This window comes from Dipodomys merriami, unplaced genomic scaffold (genome assembly GCF_024711535.1).
Source record: "Dipodomys merriami isolate MVZ:Mamm:240054 unplaced genomic scaffold, mDipMer1.0.p SCAF_354, whole genome shotgun sequence".
Classification (NCBI taxonomy): domain Eukaryota; kingdom Metazoa; phylum Chordata; class Mammalia; order Rodentia; family Heteromyidae; genus Dipodomys; species Dipodomys merriami.
Window position 1 is genome coordinate 330898 of NW_027205093.1, and position 18993 is coordinate 349890.

General features: G+C 39.6%; 1 protein-coding gene across 3 annotated transcripts in view; it reads left to right on the plus strand.

The window, feature by feature from the left end:
- Rprd1b (regulation of nuclear pre-mRNA domain containing 1B) overlaps nucleotides 1-18993 on the plus strand; it is a 51615-nt gene that overhangs the window by 8444 nt on the left and 24178 nt on the right. For all 3 annotated transcript variants that reach the window (XM_069988327.1, XM_069988328.1, XM_069988326.1), the window contains exons 3-5: nucleotides 8058-8191; nucleotides 14814-14926; nucleotides 16820-16946. In XM_069988327.1, coding sequence (XP_069844428.1) covers nucleotides 8058-8191; nucleotides 14814-14926; nucleotides 16820-16946 — 374 coding nt within the window. The remainder of the gene's footprint in view (nucleotides 1-8057; nucleotides 8192-14813; nucleotides 14927-16819; nucleotides 16947-18993) is intronic.

The window sequence follows — 18993 nt, forward strand, 5'->3', positions numbered from 1 at the left end:
AGCTCTCTGAAAATAGAGACAGGGAACTGTTGTTTTGATGAAATTTAATTAATAATTTCTTAGGTATTGGCTCTATCTGAAACACTGAGTTGCCTGGATGTATTACTTAACTATGGGCTCAGTTTCCTAATTAGTTTAAAGGGGTTGATACCACCTCTCTCATTAGAGTTATTTTGAAGCTAAATATGTTAAAAGTCAAATATAATGCTTTGCCCACATGCTTTGTTCACCCATGAAGAGAGGCACCATTTTCTTCTTTTTTTTTTTTTTTTGGTCCAGTTGTGGGGCCTGAACTCTGGGCCTGGCCACTGTCCCTCAGCTCTTCAGCTCAAGGTGAGCGCTCTACCACTTGAGCCACAGTGCCACTTCCAGCTTTTTTCTTTTTGCTTATGTGGTGCTGAGGAATCGAACCCAGGGCCTCATGCATGCAAGGCAAGCGCTCTACCACTGAGCCACCTTCCCAGCCCCATTTTCTTCTTTTTTCTTCTTTGCTATATGACAAATACCCAGTAAAGTATATGGCACAGAGCTGCTTAGTTACTTAGGAAAGTACCATTTATATAGCCTTGATGTATGTGATGTTATAGGAGTTGGGCAACATTCTGATCTGCCCTTGCACAGAGTAGGTTTCAGTAGGTATTTGTTAAGATAGGTATTTATTTATTTATTTTTGCTGGTACTAGGGCTTGAATTCTGGGTCATGTGCTTTCACTTGGCTTCTTTGCTCATGGATGCCCCTGTACCATTTCAGCCATATCTTCTAGCTTGTTGCTGAATAATAGGAGATAAGAATCTTGTGTTTTTGTCTGGTAAGTCTGGCTTCAAACCAAGATTCTAAGATCCTCAACCTGTTTAGTAGCTAAGATTATAGACATGAGCCTAGCAAATTATTATTAATTTTTTTGTATTGACTGATTGGGGAAAATATTTGGCCTAGGGAATTGGCAAGAATTGTTTCCTATACCAATAGCAGTATTTGTTTAAAAACTGAGCAATAATCTTTTTAGTTGCTGTGAAACCAGAAAAGGATAAGAAGTGGTTGAAAAGAAGGGGTAGGCAATATCAAGAGTCAAAACACTTGCCTAGCATGTACAAGGCCTTGGGTTAAATTCCTAGCATGGCAAAAGGGGGTAAAACCTTCCCCTATCTTGAAACTTACACATTACATGTCTGTAATCCCAGGACTCAGCAGGCTGATGCAGGACAATTATGAATTTGAGGCTAATCTGGATTATGGAGCAAGATTTGATCACTAAAAACTCAAAGCAAAACTAAACTAAGAAAACCTCTGCAGAAGGCATTATGGAAACATCTTGGGCTATCTAGTCTGGTCTTTCTCAGTAAAATAAAAGTATCCCTAATTTTTTTCTGTTGCATTCTTCTTTTAAGGTCCTGTTGGGTGTCATATTCAGAATGTTTGTTTCCATACTCCTTTCCCCCACTCCATTACTAGAACAGAAAGTCTAAAAACTGCTTTAATCCTGACATACCTTATCAACTAAGAGTATCTAAGTATATGATGCTGTGTATATGCCTTTTCTGTGGCCAATTGATGAGCAAAGGTAATTAACCCATTAATATTGACCAAGTTTATTAACAATATCTTTATGATAATTCCTTACCCCAAGTCCCAACAAAAATCTCAGTTTAGATAAAGCTGCCACGTTCATAGGATACATTTGATTTGAGTAGCAGTTTAATTAGCCAGTCTATGAACTTGTCCAGGCAAGTGACTTGTTTTCTTCTATGTTGGAGGGTATTATATGTATGCATTTGAGTGCCTTTTATGTGCTAGATTCTAATCCAGGAACTAAGGGAATAGCAGGGAAAAAGCAGTGATGAAATGAATTAGACATTTTCAGAGAGTGACAACATAAGCATAGTAAAACAGAATGGTACTCTAGTATAGAATCCCTTGTATAGGTTAAGAGAAGCTTCTTTAAGGAAATCACATTTAATGTGATCAACAACCAGCTATTAAGAACACAAGAGGGCTGGGAAGGTGGCTCAGTGGTAGAGCGCTTGCCTTGTATGCATGAGGCCGTGGGTTTGATTCCCCAGCACCACATAAGCAAAAAGAATAAAAGCTGGAAGTGGCACTGTGGCTCAAGTGGTAGAGCGCTAGCCTTGAGCTGAAGAGCTGAGGGACAGCGCCCAGGCCCAGAGTTCAGGCTCCACGACTGGACCCCCCCCCAAAAAAAAAAGAACACAATATAGGGCTGGGAAGGTGGCTCAGTGGTAGAGCGCTTGCCTTGCATGCATGAGGCCCTGGGTTCGATTCCTTAGCACCACATAAGCAAAAAGAAAAAAGCCAGAAGTGGCGCTGTGGCTCAAGTTGGGGAGTGCTAGCCTTGAGCTGAAGAGCTGAGGGATAGTGCCCAGGCCCAGAGTTCAGGCCCCACGACTGGACCCCCAAAAAAAGAATCCAAGATAGAAATAATGTGACAAAAGAAGCAGAATGAAACCTAGTGTGGTTAGACAGCAGTGAGCAGAAGAAGAAGAAGGGGGATAAAGGAGATCAGAGCTAGACAAGTACCAGTCATGAATGCCCTGTAAGTCTCAGGAGACATCAGTAAAGCACTTGGGGGACACAGGTGGCTCAGGCCAGTCAGTAATCCTAGCTCAGGAGGCCGAGATCTGAGGATCGCATTTGAAGCCATCCTGGGCAGGAAACTTTATGAGGATCCTATATCTAATTAATCACCAAAAAGCCACAAGTGGAGCTGTGGCTCAAGTGGTAAAGTGTTAGCCTTGAGTGAATTAAACTAAGGGACAGCACCTAGTACCTGAGTACTAGCACAAAAACAAAACAAAACTCTAGTTTCAAGAAGCCCACTTTAAAAATGGCTTGTAAAGACATGAGTTTGGAGAGCATTGCCATAGAGAATGCTAAAGTAGCATTAGCTAGGACTCAGAAGCAGTGAGAAGACAGTTCCAATAATTGTAGATGGAAGTAGGAGGTAATGGGGTAGAGGAGGGAAGCTAAAGAAGTTTACTCTCTGGGTACCTGATGATGCTCTTCACTTTGCGGTTGAGGAAAGATTTGATGGAGAAAATGAGTTTGAGATGACTAGTAGATATTTTAAGAGTTGCTGCTGGGTAGACTGATAAGTAAAATATTCTAAAGCTCAGTAGAGACTTAATTTCTGGTGACGTAAATTGGAAATTAAGCGTGGTACACATGATATTTATGCGTTGAAGTATATTAGTCTTCAAGACCACTTTTAGATTTGACTGTTCAGGAAAACCCAACAGCTTTACTGTCAACATTTAAAGCAAAGACAGCAAAGGGAAAGGTGCATGTAGTAAAAATGGACTCTGGGTATAAGCTTTCAAGGGTCCTCACCCAGCAGTCACACAGATATAATTATTCCAGCATGTGGAAAGTGCTGACTAACAGGCTCATTAGAGACCCAGCACCTGGAGTTCTCATTAGGATCAGTCTTATAGGACACCTTCTGCTGTAAGTCTAGGTTCCTGAAGATATTCACTTGGAGCCACACCATTTGCACAAGTTAGACTCAAGCTACCCTGGTCATTAGGAAATGACCCAAGCTTTTAGATACTGCTCTGTTAATTTTTCATTGCCATGACAAAACATCTGTGAACCACTTAAAGGAAGAACAATTGATTTGATTTATTTGACTCATGATTTCCTTTACACTATTTCCATCCATGGTTGGCTGGCTACATTGTTTTAGAGTATTATGAGGTGGAACCTAACTGTGTATGTGGTGGAACAAAGCTGTCAATGGTGGCTGAGAAGCAGAAGAGAGAGGAAGGGTCCAGAAACATGATATATATACCCTTCAAAGCCATGTCTTCAGTGATCCATTTCTCCAAGAAGCCCATTCAGCTATGAGCTGATTTATAAAGTAATTGATGAAATTAGCCCCTTTAGGATCCAATTGACTTTCAATAGTGCCACTAGTAGTGTCACTTGGGTATCAAGTCTTCTAAGAGTCTTTGGGGAGTACTTCAGACCCAAAGTATGACAGCCACCAAGGGCAGGTAGTAGGCTCCAGCATTCTTTCTTCACTTTTTCTGAAGAGTTATAAAGGAGCATTTTTACTCTGGCTTTACATGAGGTACTTTTAGAAGTGGAGCTACTTGTGAGCCCTGCTCATAGTGAGCCAACCCTGCTGTGTATGGCATAAGATAGATACACAGATTACAATGGTATCAAGAAAGTGACAAAGAACTTCGGAAAGGAAAGCCCGCAATCTTACTTGATAAGCCCATTGTTGTCCAGCTAACACTTCAGGCAGCAAATATATGAATGTGTGTATATGTGTATGTGTGTATGTTCACTTTTATAATCAGTTATGTCATCTATAATTGAAAATTAAACAGTGATGAGATTTGTAATTTAACAAGAATTAAAATATATATATAAAATATTCAGCATAGTGGTCATGTAGGTAATTACTACATTCCGACTTCTTCATAGATCAATAATGAAGGCTTTTTGTTCTTTTTTCACTAAAAGATTTCTCAATTTGGAGTGGTTAGTGAAAAGATAATGTTCCTTCTTTTAGTGTTTTAGTTGTTTCTGATTCCAGTTGTTAAAGTGACTTCCAGTTCACATTGGAACTACTTATTTTAAACTTCATTAATAAAAATTTGTTTTGAATATTTTACCTGTAACTTTGAAACTTCGAAACCTTGATTTATTACAGTGCTCAGGAAATAACGTGTCGTGGTTAGTGTGTTCAGTTTAAGTCCTCTTTTTGGCTTTAGCCTTTGAAAATGTCTTATGGTTATAACAAGAGTGAATATTGGTTTCCACTGTCTAATAATGTGGCTGAAACCATTCCAAACCAGTCCTGGTCTTTTTTGTGTGTAATTGCTGGTACTGGGACTAGAACTCCGAACCTGGATGCTATCTCTCAGCTTTTTTGCTCAAGACTGGCGCTGTGTCACTTAAGCCACATTTTCACTTCCAGCTTTTTTGGTGGTTATTTGGAGCTAAAGAGTCTCATGGACTTTCCTGCCCTGGCTGGCTTTGAACTGTGGTCCTCAGATCTTAGTCTCCTGAGTAGAGAGGATTAACAAGTTCGAGCCACCAACACCCAGCAGTCCTAGTCTTAGTTGAGTCCCATATACCCCAGGAATGGTAAGTGGGAGGTGGTTGACATTATTGTCACTTCTAAATCCTTCATAAAAATTTGTTTTCATGACTACTTTTTCTTTTAAGTGAATGGAAAATCTTCAGAAAACATACTTTGCATTAAAAGTACCAGTCAGCTAATTAAGCTCTGATCAGTTGTGATTTGGTTATTATAACTATTACTGAAATCATACATTTCATCACATTGTCTGCAGACCACATGCTTTATATGACATTCAAGGCCCTGCACAGTCTAGTTCCATTCTGTATACTTTATATTTTAGCTATCTGAATTATATTTTCTTGCTCTGACTTGTTCCATTTTGGGTGTTCCATTCAAAGGAAAAGTGTTAGGATGAACAAAGATTGTGCACATAAGAAGTAACAAATTCCAAATAGAAAATGTTATGGTTGAGTGTTGCTAGAATGTGGAGACCCAGATAGGGAACAAGAGGAGATGAAGCCTAAGAAATCAGAAGGGCTGCTGGGTCAGGCCCTAAGGCCAGGCTTGAAGGCTTTATTCTTTGTATTCTAAGCTTAGAGTTCTAGAGACATTCACTGATTGAGGTGGTAAATGCTAAGTTGATTTGACATAAATGATCCTAACACAGGAAGGGGGTTGTTAAAAGTTGGCTATATTTTTTTTTCAAAAAAGATTACTATTCAGATAATTATTGTGCTTATTTTAGGGTGTCTATGGGGGGCATGAATATCTTTCAAACAGAAAGTAAACCATAGTATATGAAAAACTAGCTTATATGAAGGAAAATTAAGAAATTGGGGCAAGATTGCTGAAAAGGTAGATAAGGACTAAACTACCTGAAGGCCGAGTGGGAAAGAACCACTCTTGTTGTTTGGAAAAAAGCTGACTTAAGTGCTAAGGCAAGAAAGAAAACATAGGTAGGACTGAAATCAGAATCAAAGGGCCAAGTAGAAACTGCCTTCAAAGTTTTCTATGGACTTTGACTTGTATTCTGAGAGAGAAAGGGAAGAAATCTGATCCCACTTAGCATATCAGCTAGAATTACCGTGTTAAAACTTGAGAGGGTCTGGGTGCCAGTGGTTCATGCCTGTATTCCTAGCTACTCAGGAGGCTGAGATCTGAGGATCATGGTTCAAAGCCAGCCCCAGCAGGAAAGTCCATGAGACTCTTATTTTCAATTAACCACCAGAAAACTGGAAATGGTGCTGTGGCTCCAGTGGTAGAGTGCTCGCCTTGAGCTGAAGAGCTCAGGGACAGTTCCTAGGCCCAGAGTTCAAGCCCCATAACTGACAAAAAATAATAATAATGACTTGAATGGGGCTGGCTGAACGCTGGTGGCTCACTGAGGAGGCTGAGATGGGATCATGGTTGGAAGCCAGTCTGGGCAGGAAAGTCCATGAGACTCTTTATCTTCAATAAACTACTCAGAAAAAGCCAGAAGTGGCACTGTGGCTCAAGTGGTAGAGTGCAAGCCTTGAGAAAAAGAATGGCAGGGACAGTGCTCAGGCCAAGTTCAAGCCCTGGGACCAACACCCCCCACCAAAACCAAACCAAAACAAAACTTGAGAGAAGGTTGTAGGAGGAGCAAGATAGAAACAGGAAGAACAGTTAGAGGTGTTGCCCTAACTCATTTGGGTGATGGCAATGGCTTTTCCAGGTTGACAGCAGAGGAAGGAAGGGATGAGAGGGACTCACTGCTGGGTATATTTTAAAGGTGATATAATCTGTGAGTATCTTTGAGCTCTATCAAAAGCAGAAGTGTTTCTCTTTTTTTCCCCTGTAACCATCACCTCTGACTGCAGTATAAAACATTCGATTCAAAGAATTAATTTGTACAATTTGTAATTTCGTCCTTTGGTTCCAGTTCAGTGAATTTTGCCACTAACAATTCATAAGTAATGTAGTCTAACCAGGCCAGGCGAAAACCACATTCATATGAATGTTAACATAAGGTTTACAAGAGTGTAGTTAGGTTCATATGAATGTTAGCATAAGGTTTACAAGAGTGCAGTTAGGTTAGGGGTTTATTATTCTGCATTTGGTATGGTTTCTTCTTGAGAGTTCTTATAAAGATATTAATTAAAAACCTAAGATGTAGAGGTATTTCTCCTTAAGTTAGTCAGCATAAGATCATTGACTTCCACTCACTCATGATAAAACAGAATCCTCACAGGAGCACAATGGGTAGCCAAGGACATTTGATTTCTGTGCAGAAGTCCCTCCCACTTGTCTGTTTGTTGTCTTGCATTTTATGGTAGCAGGAGGTTCCTGTGAGAGTGAACTACATCCCAGATTCTCTATCAAGAGTGTAACATGACAGGAAAAAAAATTAACCTCACTTCTTTTTTCAGAATATGAATTAAAGGACCACATAATTTTTGGTGTGTTCTGAGTGTATCACTTAGACACCTCTATGAACAGGAAAATAGTGTTAAGATAATTGTGAAGAGTTAACAAGTGGAGATCAGTCTTGGCTTATGTATGTGTAATAATTGTATTTGTGCATATGTGTTAGTGTAGTGAATTTCTTTCCCATTTCAAACATTTGTGGTTTTTAAAGCTATTTTGAAATTCTTAAAAAGTTTGGACCATTTTTATTTCCAGCAGAATGTTTGGCACTACATTTTAATTAATGTCTTAAAGCAAGCAATTACAATTGATACAAACAGGTTTTTTATTATTCTCTGTAAAACTCAGCAATTAACCTTTCCCCCTATTTTCCCCATTTTTTTAAAAGGGGAAATGGATAACTTGTATGAAATGATGCTCTCTTTCTCACTTACCACAAGAAGAATGTAGTTTCTGATCGAACTTTGGTTATAGAAGTAATATAAGTTGTACTTTACTCTTCTGTTTTTAAATATGTATATTATTTAGTTAGATGTTGACTTAAAAATAGGTCTGTCCTAATTAAAAACAAAAATATCGTAAGCTTATACATATCTTTTCATCTTTTCTGGGCAGAGAGGCAGATGAAGGCTGTAAAAAACCTTTAGAAAGATTGCTGAACATCTGGCAAGAAAGAAGTGTATATGGCGGCGAGTTCATACAGCAGCTGAAGCTGTCTATGGAGGACTCCAAGAGCCCTCCCCCCAAAGGTAGAAACATCACCACATGTTTACAGCTCTTGGTCTTTGCCTACTTTCGAATCAGATATGAAAAGCGGCATTGGGGGTTGCTGTGAGCCATCAGCGACTTTATGATTCTTCAGAGACGATCATGAATGATGGTGAGAGTTTCTGTAGTATGCGCAGCATGAGACTGGTTCTAGTGCTCATGCTGTCATCCCTTGTCCCTCACTTGCTGTGTGTCTCCTTGCCTCTCCTTCCCAAGGAAGAGGAGCAGCAAAGTTCTCTAGCATTATGGGTAACTGGGATGGAAGTACCTTGCAGTAAGAGCTGGTCAAGACCCTGCCATTAACTACTGCAGGATCTTGGATAAGTCCTGGAGCTCTTTGGAAACCTGCTTTTATTAATCATAGGTGTGGTTTTGGAATATAGTCTTAGGATAGTCAACTTACTGTCTAGAATTGATTGTGGTCTTTACTTAATCCAAGGTATCTGAGGAAATATATATGTGAATTTTATAAATTCTAAGAGATTGTTTTTTTCCTCCATATAAATAAAGATTAAAAGCCAGGCTCATGCCTGTAATCCTAGCTAGTTAGGAAACTGAGATATAAGAATCACTGAAGCCATCTGGGACAGGTCCATGAGATTTAATCTCTAATTAACCAGTAAAAGCCAGACATGGATCTGGAGTGGTAGAGGCCTAGCCTAGGACTGGAGCCCTTGCCTGTGCCAGACAAGTTGGGGACCGTGCCCAGGCTCTTAGGTCAAGCCTTAGGACCAACACACACACACGCACATACACACACAGTTCAAATGTTACTTGATTAATGTTTTAACTTCTCCTTAGATGTGGTTTATTTCTAATTGTCATGACATACTTCTAAGCTTCAGATCTGATCTTGATTTATACATGTTCATTGCCTGGAGGATCAAGTCCTCGTACTAAGATTGAGGACCCTTTCTAATCTTAACTAGCTTGCTCACCTTTTCTAGATTCTCTTTTGGCTAATTTCTCACACATACCTTGTTGTATGGCTACACTGATTTATCAGTTTTTCCCTCTGGATCCTCTGCTGGCAAAGAATCACTCCTCTGTCCTTTCTGTCACTGTGCCTGAGATGTCCTTCTGCCCCTTTGACTGTCACTCTGATATCATCTTTGCTTGTGTGGGCATATGTAGTTATTCTCCCCTTTGCTCTCTGGTGCTCTGTACTTGCCTCTGCTATAGAATCTACTGGGATTAGCCTAGGTGACAATATTGTTCCTTTAGAAACTGTTTATTATATACCCTTCATGGATCTCCATATCTAAAGTTACATACATTTCACAGTAATGTGTCTGCAAAACTAGGTTAAAGGCCTTCTAAGAATGATATAAGTGCTTTCAGACTGACAGTTACTTAGCATGGTTAGGATTTCTAGGGTCATTCTGAAGAGTGAGCTATTTTCTGCTTTGAATTCTGGTAGTGCTGGTCTCGTATCTTTTGGAGGCATTCTGTACAGCATTGGGGAATTACACAGCATTCTTTCCTGTACCCTGCCTTTTAGTTCATTTGGTAAACAGTGCTGATACTTTAAAGCACCTTTTGTCAAACTGGAAAGCTTTAAAAAGGAATGTTTATTAAAGCCACTGTTAGAATTTCTAGTCAAGCATTTGCTGGACATTCTCTTTGTGCAAACACCTATGCTGGCTGCTACAAAGAGCAAGAGAGAAGTGAGAAATAGTTCTGTACTTAGGGAATGGTTAGACAAATACGATTCTGGCAGAGATAGTGAAAATAGCTTATTGGGTTTATGTGAAAAACTTGTCTTTTCTCTCAGAGAGGATTGCTTAAAAAGGTTCCTTCTTTGGCCTGGTGGCTTGGCTCTTGGTTATTCTGCTAAGACAATATCAGCAAGTACAGGTGGGGAAAAGAGGAATTACTTTTCAAAGTCTTAACAGTCACCTTATGTTAATACATCTCCTATTCCAACTAGTCAATTTTGAATACGTTGTAAACCTGAGCTCAGCCAATCTGAGCAGAGGGCAAGGCCTGTGGCATTACAGATAAATAGAAGAGCAGCCTGCTTGCTTTGTTTACTTGCCTGCCAGATTTCTGGTTGATGGCATACCCTTCTGCAGAAGTAAATTTTGCCTTGGTGAGACAATTTTTTATTTTCATGTCTATTGTTGTGACTCCAGTGGTTCTTGGAGAGCATATTTATAACAGGTTTTTAAATTTTTTTAAGGTCTGGATAGACATTTACAATAACATTGGCAGTATCTATGTGGAGGATAATGTTAATCTAAAGATAATTTCTTTCCTTATTCTTTAAAAATGAAATACACATCAAAAGCTCCAGCATGTACATTGGTCTCAGCTAACTCACTCTGTCTTCTCACTGTCTTCTTTGTACTTGGACTGTCAGAATAGATTGTCATAATTCTTTCAAATACTGATGATTTTTTTAGACGCTCATTTCCAAATTTGAATAGTTCTTTCATAGTATATTTGTGATTTGTGGATAATTATTTGTTTTCAGGCAACTTTATAGAGTTTACCTTGGCAAGAAAACATTTTCTGTAAACTTTGACAGTTCTTAAAACATTGTAACTTACATGAGCTCAAAAATCCTGTTTAGAATTTTAAATTTCTTGAGTTCTTGTACCTGTATCGTGTGTGTGTGTGTGTGTGTGTGTGTGTGTGTGTGTGTGTGTGTGTGTGTGTGTGTGTGTGTGTGTGTGTGTGTGTGTGTGTGTGTGTGTGTGTGTGTGTGTGTGTGTGTGTGTGTGTGTGTGTTGTTCTTACAAATACTCAAACCAAAATACTTTTGATTGGCTGAATAGAATGTTGCTATTTTTCAGAATCATTTATGAATCAAATAGTATCCTGAAGTAATGAAAGAATTTAGAAAGGAAAGGTAGATAGATACAAAGGAGCCAGCAACAATTTCCCTACTAGTTTCTTTGCTGCCTGCTTTTCATGTGTGCTTTATTTTATTTTACATCTTTACAATCATTCTGTGAGCTTGGCATTTTCCTATTTCAAGTGATGATGTGAAAGCCTGAAAAGGTACAGTAATTTTATTTAAGAAGAGGTAATTGATAAGTGGAGAAATTCAAGCCCGGTCTCTATGACTTCAAGACTGATATTCTTCTTACCAGACTTTATTTCCTGAAAGCACATAGACTCATTAGACTTGAATTATTTAGGAATTTATGAACAGATTATCAATTTTCCTGGTCCTTAATATAATTTAGAAATTGATACTTCCAGAGAATCAGTCCTTTCCCTGCTATTTCTGAAGCTGTGTGACCTTGAGCCCAGCATTTGACCTCCTTGAGCCTCAGTTCCTCACTGTCCAATATGGCTGTTAATAGTAACTCCTCCTAAGGTTTTGGTGATAATTGATTGAATTAATACAGAATGGGATGATGCTAGGATTTTTTTTTGTTTTTTTGTTTTTTTGGGGGTCCGGTCATGGGCCTGAACTCTGGGCCTGGGCTCTGTCCCTCAGCTCTTCAGCTCAAGGCAAGCATTCCCCAACTTGAGCCATAGCACCACTTCCGGCTTTTTTTTCTGGTTATGTGGTGCTGATGAATTGAACCCAGGGCCTCATGCATGCAAGGCGAGCGCTCTACCACTGAGCCACCTTCCCAGCCCCTGATGATAGGATTTTTATTTGCTCCTCTCAGTTCTAATATTGAATATTCCAGAGTTTCTGCTATATGAGCCAGTGGCAAAACTAGGAGAAAATTTAAAATATTTTCATTTCCCTGGATTTTGTACAAGACTGAAGAGTGTGGTTGTTAAGAGCATGAGCTCTGGGCCTACTCCAAGTTGTAGTTGGATTGGCTGCTCAAATCAGTGAGATGATAAGGGTAGTAGATTGTGCCTTAAGGAATAGTTCTTTATTTGTTGCAGGTTCTTTTAAAGACTTCCCACAACCAGGATGATCTTGAGTTTAAAGGTAACCTGTATTAGGTAGCAAAACCTTGCTTCAAGAAAACAAATATTTTATTTAGCAGCAAGGTAACAAGGAATAAGGAGGCTGTTACCAACAGTATTTACTCATTCTTTTTTGTTTCTAAGAGTTGTATAAAATCTGAAGTTTCTTATTTATTTCAGATATGCCTTTTTTTCTTTTGATAAAGTCTTGCTCTGTAGCCCCGACTGTTTTTGAACTTTTGCTCTCCCTGCCTCAGCCAACTGAGTAGCAGAATTACAGGTATGCATCATCATACTCAACTGAGAGGTACCCTTTAGAAGGTCCTCCACATTTGCAGTTAGATTGCTGTGTTTCTGATGTGATTTGGAAACTTTCAGAACAGCTTTAGTCTTCATGTTAGTTTCAGTCTGCCTTGGTATTTGAAATTCTATCATACTCAGGTCTGTGGAAGGTGTACTTAAGCTTAGTAACTAGGATCGCTTGTCCCCAGGACAAGTTGCCACGATGAGGAGAAGGCATATAATACAAAGACAGGACACTGACCCCTGCAGTGTTAGACCTGCCTGAAAACAGGCAGGGTAGATGAATGTGAAAGGGAGTGTAAATAAAATTCATGACCAGGAACTGGTCATGTAGTGAAACATATTTACTTTCTGACGTAAGAATGAGACCAGTGGATTGGCTAGATTTTTTTTAGTTTTTTAAAACTTTTTGGTGATACTGGGACTGAGCTCAAGGCCTTATTGCCCTTCAACTTATATTTTTGGCCTCTTTGTATGATTATTTTCAGAGTCTTTTTTTTTTTATTCCCAGGCTCACTTGGCCTGTGATCCATCCTCCCACTGTGTTTTCCCCATGTTGCTGGGGATGACAGATGTGTACCATTGAATCCAACTGTTGGTCAAGATGGACTCTCATTAACTTCTTTTTGCCTGGGCTGACCTTAAATTGTGACCCATCCTTTATGTTCACCTCCCAAATATTAAATTATTTTGAATGGCTGTCTGAATTGATTGAAAGTTCAGAGCATTGTAACTATAGCAATGATTGCCACCATGGAGTTATTTAATATCCCTGGGCCTTTTTTCCTCACTTGTAAATACTAAACCTCAGAATTGTTGAAAAGATTAAAAGTAAAGAAGCCATTATAATGCCTGTGTTTACTGTGCCTAATACTTTTATTTTCTAAGCCAGAATTTATCATTTAGATCTATCTCCCACAGTTGTTTGTCATTTATTCATTTATTTTGTTGTCCAATTGGATGCAGTAGAAAATATTTTAGAACTAACATATCTATCATAGCAATGCATTTGGTACAGATAAGAAAAAATGTAACCTGTGAGCTTTAAACATGGTTAATTTTTAAATGGTAACTTAGGTAGTTTCTCCAAGTAGTATATCAATTACATTTCTCCAAAGGAAAGTAGTTAAGGTAAGATTAGGTTTATATATATATTTTTTTGCCAGTCCTGGGGCTTGAACTCAGGGCCTGAGCATCATCCCTAAGCTTATTTTGCTCAAGGCTAGCACTCTACCACTAGAGCCACAGCACCACCCAGCTTTTTCTGTGTATGTAGTGCTGAGGAATCGAAACCAGGGTTTTGTGCATGTTAGGCAAGCACTCTGTCACTAAGCCACATCCCCAGTGCTGGTTTGTTTTTTTTTGTTTGTTTTAGGTTTTGGTCAGTTATGGGGCTTGAACTCGGCCTGGGCGCTGTCCCTGAGCTCTTCAGCTCAAGGCTAGTGCTCTACCACTTGAGCCACAGCGCCACTCCTGTGGTTTGGGTTTTTAAGAATAGTTTAAAGGATGTTTGTATTTAGACTCGGAATGGATCATTAGATGTCCCATAAAGTATCTCTGTTTTTATTTAGCAGTATATTTTTCTAAACCCTTGTATGAATTGTCTACTTAATTATATTGCCTGATAGGTTTTATAACTCTCTTAAAAAATACGAGGATTGCCGGGCTCTGGTGGCTCATGCCTGTAATCCTAGCTACTCAGGAGGCTGAGATCTGAGGATCGCGGTTCAAAGCCAGCCCGGGCAAGAAAGACCGTGAGACTCCTATCTCCAATAAACCACCAGAAAACCGGAAGTGGCACTGTAGCTCAAGTGGTAGAGCGCTCGCCTTGAGCTGAAGAGCTGAGGGACAGCGCCCAGGCCCAGAGTTCAAGCCCCACGACCGACAAAAAAAAAAAAAAACCCCGAGGATTTTGGGGGCTGGAAAGGTGGCTCAGTGGTAGAGCGCTTGCCTTGCATGCATGAGGCCCTGGGTTCGATTCCTCAGCACCACATAAGCAAAAAAAAAAAAAAGCCGGAAGTGGCGCTGTGGCTCAAGTGGTAGAGCGCTAGCCTTGAGCTGAAGAGCGGAGGGACAGTGCCCAGGCCCAGAGTTCAGGCCCCACGACCAGACCAGACCCCCCCCCCCAAAAAAAAAATGAGGATTTTAAACCAAATAAGACAGTTCGATGTGTTTCAGTTGTAGATGCTTGTTTTTAGTAATGTTTTTCTAGAGGGTCAATCTGAGAAGACAGACCAGGATCCTTTTTAACTCTTCAGCAGTGTAAAGACTTTAAAAAACCAATCTCAAATAATCTACTTAAAAGTTAATACTAAGTCATCTCTGAAAATGAGTACCACTTTTCCCCTGTATTTACATAGAGTATTTGACTATTAATGCAGGATATGTGATTAAAATTGTTGCTTCTATTTCCCTTAGCAACAGAAGAAAAGAAATCTTTGAAGCGAACTTTTCAACAGATACAAGAAGAGGAAGATGATGACTACCCTGGAAGCTATTCTCCCCAAGATCCTTCTGCAGGACCCCTCTTGGTATGTTTGGTCTTGAAAGTAGTGAAGGGTAGCTAGTTTGAAGTGACCCTTTGTTGAAGATTATACCACAAGGTGGTGCTAGTGACCAATAGTATAGAGTTGTCAGAGGGCAGCTCTTGAGGTCGATGAGGTAGGATCTCACCAAAAGCTTTTCAGACAAAGGGCTTTGCCTTTGTCTTATGTGCCATGACTCCAAGTGGGATCCTGTTTTGTAAAGGGCTTGGAGCTGTTCTTTTCTCTCCTAGAAATTCAATGTTCTTAAACAGTAGATTGTTGTGAAATGGGTAGAAACTGTTATGACAGCCTAAGAACTGTCATCTCAAATTTATATACTATAGCTAAATATTAAAATAAGGAGTTAGTCTTCACCCATATGTTTGTATTACTTGGTCCTTTAGCCAGGCACTGGTGGCTCACTTCTATAATCCTAACTATTGAGGAACCTGGGTCTCAGGATAGGGGTTTGGAACCAGCCTGGGCAAATGTACAAGACCCTCCAAAAGTCTTATCTCCAGTTAACTAGGAAAAAAACAGAACTTGAGGAGTGGTTCAAGTGTAGCCACTAGCTGTGAGTACAAAGACTGAGGCCCTGAGTTAAGGCACAACAAAACAAAACAAAAAAGCCTCAAACCTACTTTTGGTTTGTATACTTACAATTAAAGAAAATGAGACTAAAAAAGCCAGGCTAACTTTTCAGGTAGCTTAATTTCTGCTTTGTTTTGAGACAGGGTCTTGGGCAATATAGGTTACCCTGGAACTTACTGGGCTGTCCTTAAACTTGGAATCATGCTTCAGACTTCCATGTACTGGATGACATATGTGACACCACACCTAGCTGTCCAAGTCCTTTTCTTTGGGTCAAGTTACCTGTTAATTTGCCTAAACAACTTTATTACGTAATGGTGCATTCAGAACTTACATAACTAAGAAGCCCTGAAGCTTAAGTGATAGCAGTACCAAGTTATACATCTTTACTCTAAAAGCATGTAGAGAAGAGCTTGGGCTCTCAACTTTCATGATGATCTTCCTACCATCTAATGAATTTCCCTAGGAGTCAGCTGCTTGTAGGCCATCATGAACTATCTGACCTGTCAGCATTCTGTGCTTTCTGATGATTTGATAAACTCTTTGAATAGATATAGAATGTCTATTCTTGGCTTACTTTTTATTTTTCTTTCTTAATGAGTTAATACATTTGGCTTATTTAATTTTGGGAGTGATACTTATTTTGTAAAGTGAACTCAGTTTGAATTTGACTACCCAGTATATAGTTGCTAAACAGCTGATATATACAGTTTTTCTATAGTAGAGACTATTTAATGCTAGAAATAGTACTTCTTTGAAAGTAAGCTATATGAACTAAACTCCATTTTCTTACGTTGGTAAAGCATGCTCTTAATTTTCTTAAAAGAATTATATGTCTTATTGGAGACTTCAAAGTTTGCTTTTTTATTTGTTTTTTTGTACTATCCCTGTTTTGTATGTTCTCTTAGAATGCATATTACTAGCATCCATATAAGCTATGTAACTAGTATGTTTTTTTTTGAATGATCATTTTTTAAAATTTTTCCTGTACCTTATTTAAATCTAGCTAGTTTCCTTTAATTAAACTCCATGTCTTTTTTGGGAGAGGACTAGCACTGGGGTTTGAACTCAGATCCTGGGCTTTTTCACTCAAGGCTGGCACTCTGCCACTTGAGCTACAGCTTCACTTCAGGCTTTTGGTGTAATTGGAGATAAGAGTCTCATTGACTTTCCTATCTGAGCTGGCTTGCAACCAGGATCTTCAGTTCTCAGCTTCTTAAGTAATTAGGATTATAGGTGTGAGCCATCAGTGTCGCACTAAACACCACATGTCTTAATGGCTAGTATTGTTTGTGCTTCATTTTACAGACTGAGGAACTCATCAAAGCTTTGCAGGATCTGGAAAATGCTGCATCAGGAGATGCTACCGTTCGACAGAAGATTGCTTCTCTGCCCCAGGAAGTGCAAGATGTTTCTCTGTTGGAAAAAATAACAGGTAAGAAGGTAGAGCTTGGGAGATAGATGAGAGCTGGAGCATCAAACTTGCTTATCAAATGGAGGGTGGAGCATCAAACTTGCCTGTATTTGCACATGTAGATTTTCATGTGGTGTTGGTGCTCTGCCATTTTGAGATTTACAAGCAACTCTTGCTGAACAAAGAAGCTCTGGAATAAGTAAAATCATTGCAAAAGTGCTAGCATGCCACAACCTGTGCACTCTTAAGGTTTATTAACACCTAGTTCAAATTGTATATGTGTGTGACAGTGGCTTGGAGGAGGAAGTAGGTATTACTAAGAAAGGCATTATGGTACAGGCCTGTGCGATTTACATAGGCTATGTACTGGCAAGCCTGGTGGTAATTCAATGCCAAGAACTCTAGGTGTGTGGTATTACCCCTGTATCCCTGTATCTTTTTTGTTGTTGTTCTTGTTGATTGTGGGGCTTGAACTCAAGGCCTGGACCTTGTCCCTGAGCCTTTTTGTTCAAGGCTAACACTCTACCACTTTGAGCCACAGCTCTACTTCTGGTTTTCTGGTAGTTAGTTAATTGGCTATAAGAATCTCATGGACCTTCCTGCCCGGCCAGGCTTTGAACTGTGATCCTCAAATCTCATCCTCCTGAGTAACTAGGATTACAGGCAGGAACCACCAGCATCTGGCACATTTTGTAAGTTTTTTTCCAATGTGGGAATTTTTTTTTTCTTGATCTGTGTTCCTTTTAATAGAACATATTGAGCAAATTGTGTAAGCTGTCTGTCCTGCTTACCTATTCTTATTTCATTTCACTTGATTGGACTTGTTCCTGTCAAAGGTGCTGCTGACTTCCTCCTTGCCATATTCAGTGCTCTCACCTTAATTTGCCCACCGTAGCACTTAACCTTTTTGGTTATTTCCCTATACTGGGTTTGATAGACAGAAGAACCACCACTACTTCTCTTCCCCAAAGAAAAGATAACTTGAATCATAATCCTCAGAACCTATAACTATGCCTACAAGCAAAAGGGACTTTGTAAACGTGATTAAATGTAAGGGTCTAGAGGTGGGAAGATGACATTGGATTATCTAGCCTGGGGCTTAAGGCAATCACAGGGTCCTTGTAAAAGAAGTGGGCAGGCATCATTGAGAGATGGAGGGATTGCCATGGAAGCAGAAGCTTGGAATTAGGCTTCAAGGTGGAGGAAGGGATCTTTACAATAGGGAATTTATATTTTAAGCCACTAAACTTCTGGGCATTTGTTTGACCAGCAGTAGGACAGTAAGACCCCACATTCTTCCAGCTTTCCTACTCTTTGGCCATAGCTATTCCTCCTCTGTGGTTTATTTTTTCTTCATGTGGAATTTTAGCCCTCTTCTGTAGGTAACTTCACTGATGGCTGTTTCATGACTACCTTTTCTGGTGATGATTCCTTAAATTTACAAATCTAGTGTTGACACCTCTATCACTTGACACCTTCATCTCCAACTTCTTTCTGCTCAGTACAACTAGCTTGATATAATACTAGTCTTGATGGGCATTTCACACTACCTATGCCTTGCTGAACTTCTGATCTTCCCTCTGAAACTTTATTTCTCTTCTGATCTTCCCTAGCTCAATAAATGGCCTCATTATTCCTGTTGATCATGGCCAAAACCAGTACCTGGGATCTTATCACCACCTCTACTGCCACCTGGTATAAGTTACCATTGGGGTTATTACAATTGCCTTTTTTGTGGTCTTTCTACTTCATTCTTGGCCCCCATGCCCAGCCATTATTATTCTCAATATAGCGATCACAGTGAGTGATTATATACTCCTATCCCAACTCAGAACACCCCAGTTACTTCTCCTATTATCTAAAGCAAAAGCCAAAGGCTTTCACTGCCCCCGCCATGTCCTGGACTTTTCACTACTTTCTTACTGCCCGGGTCTTCTAGGTTCCTTGCCAGACTCTTTCCAACCCCTTGCCCCAGGACCCTGTATTTGGTGTTCTTTCTGGAGGAATCCTCCTTTTTCCTCAGGCTTGTGTTCATTTATCACTTCAGTGAAATCTTCCCTGAGACTAC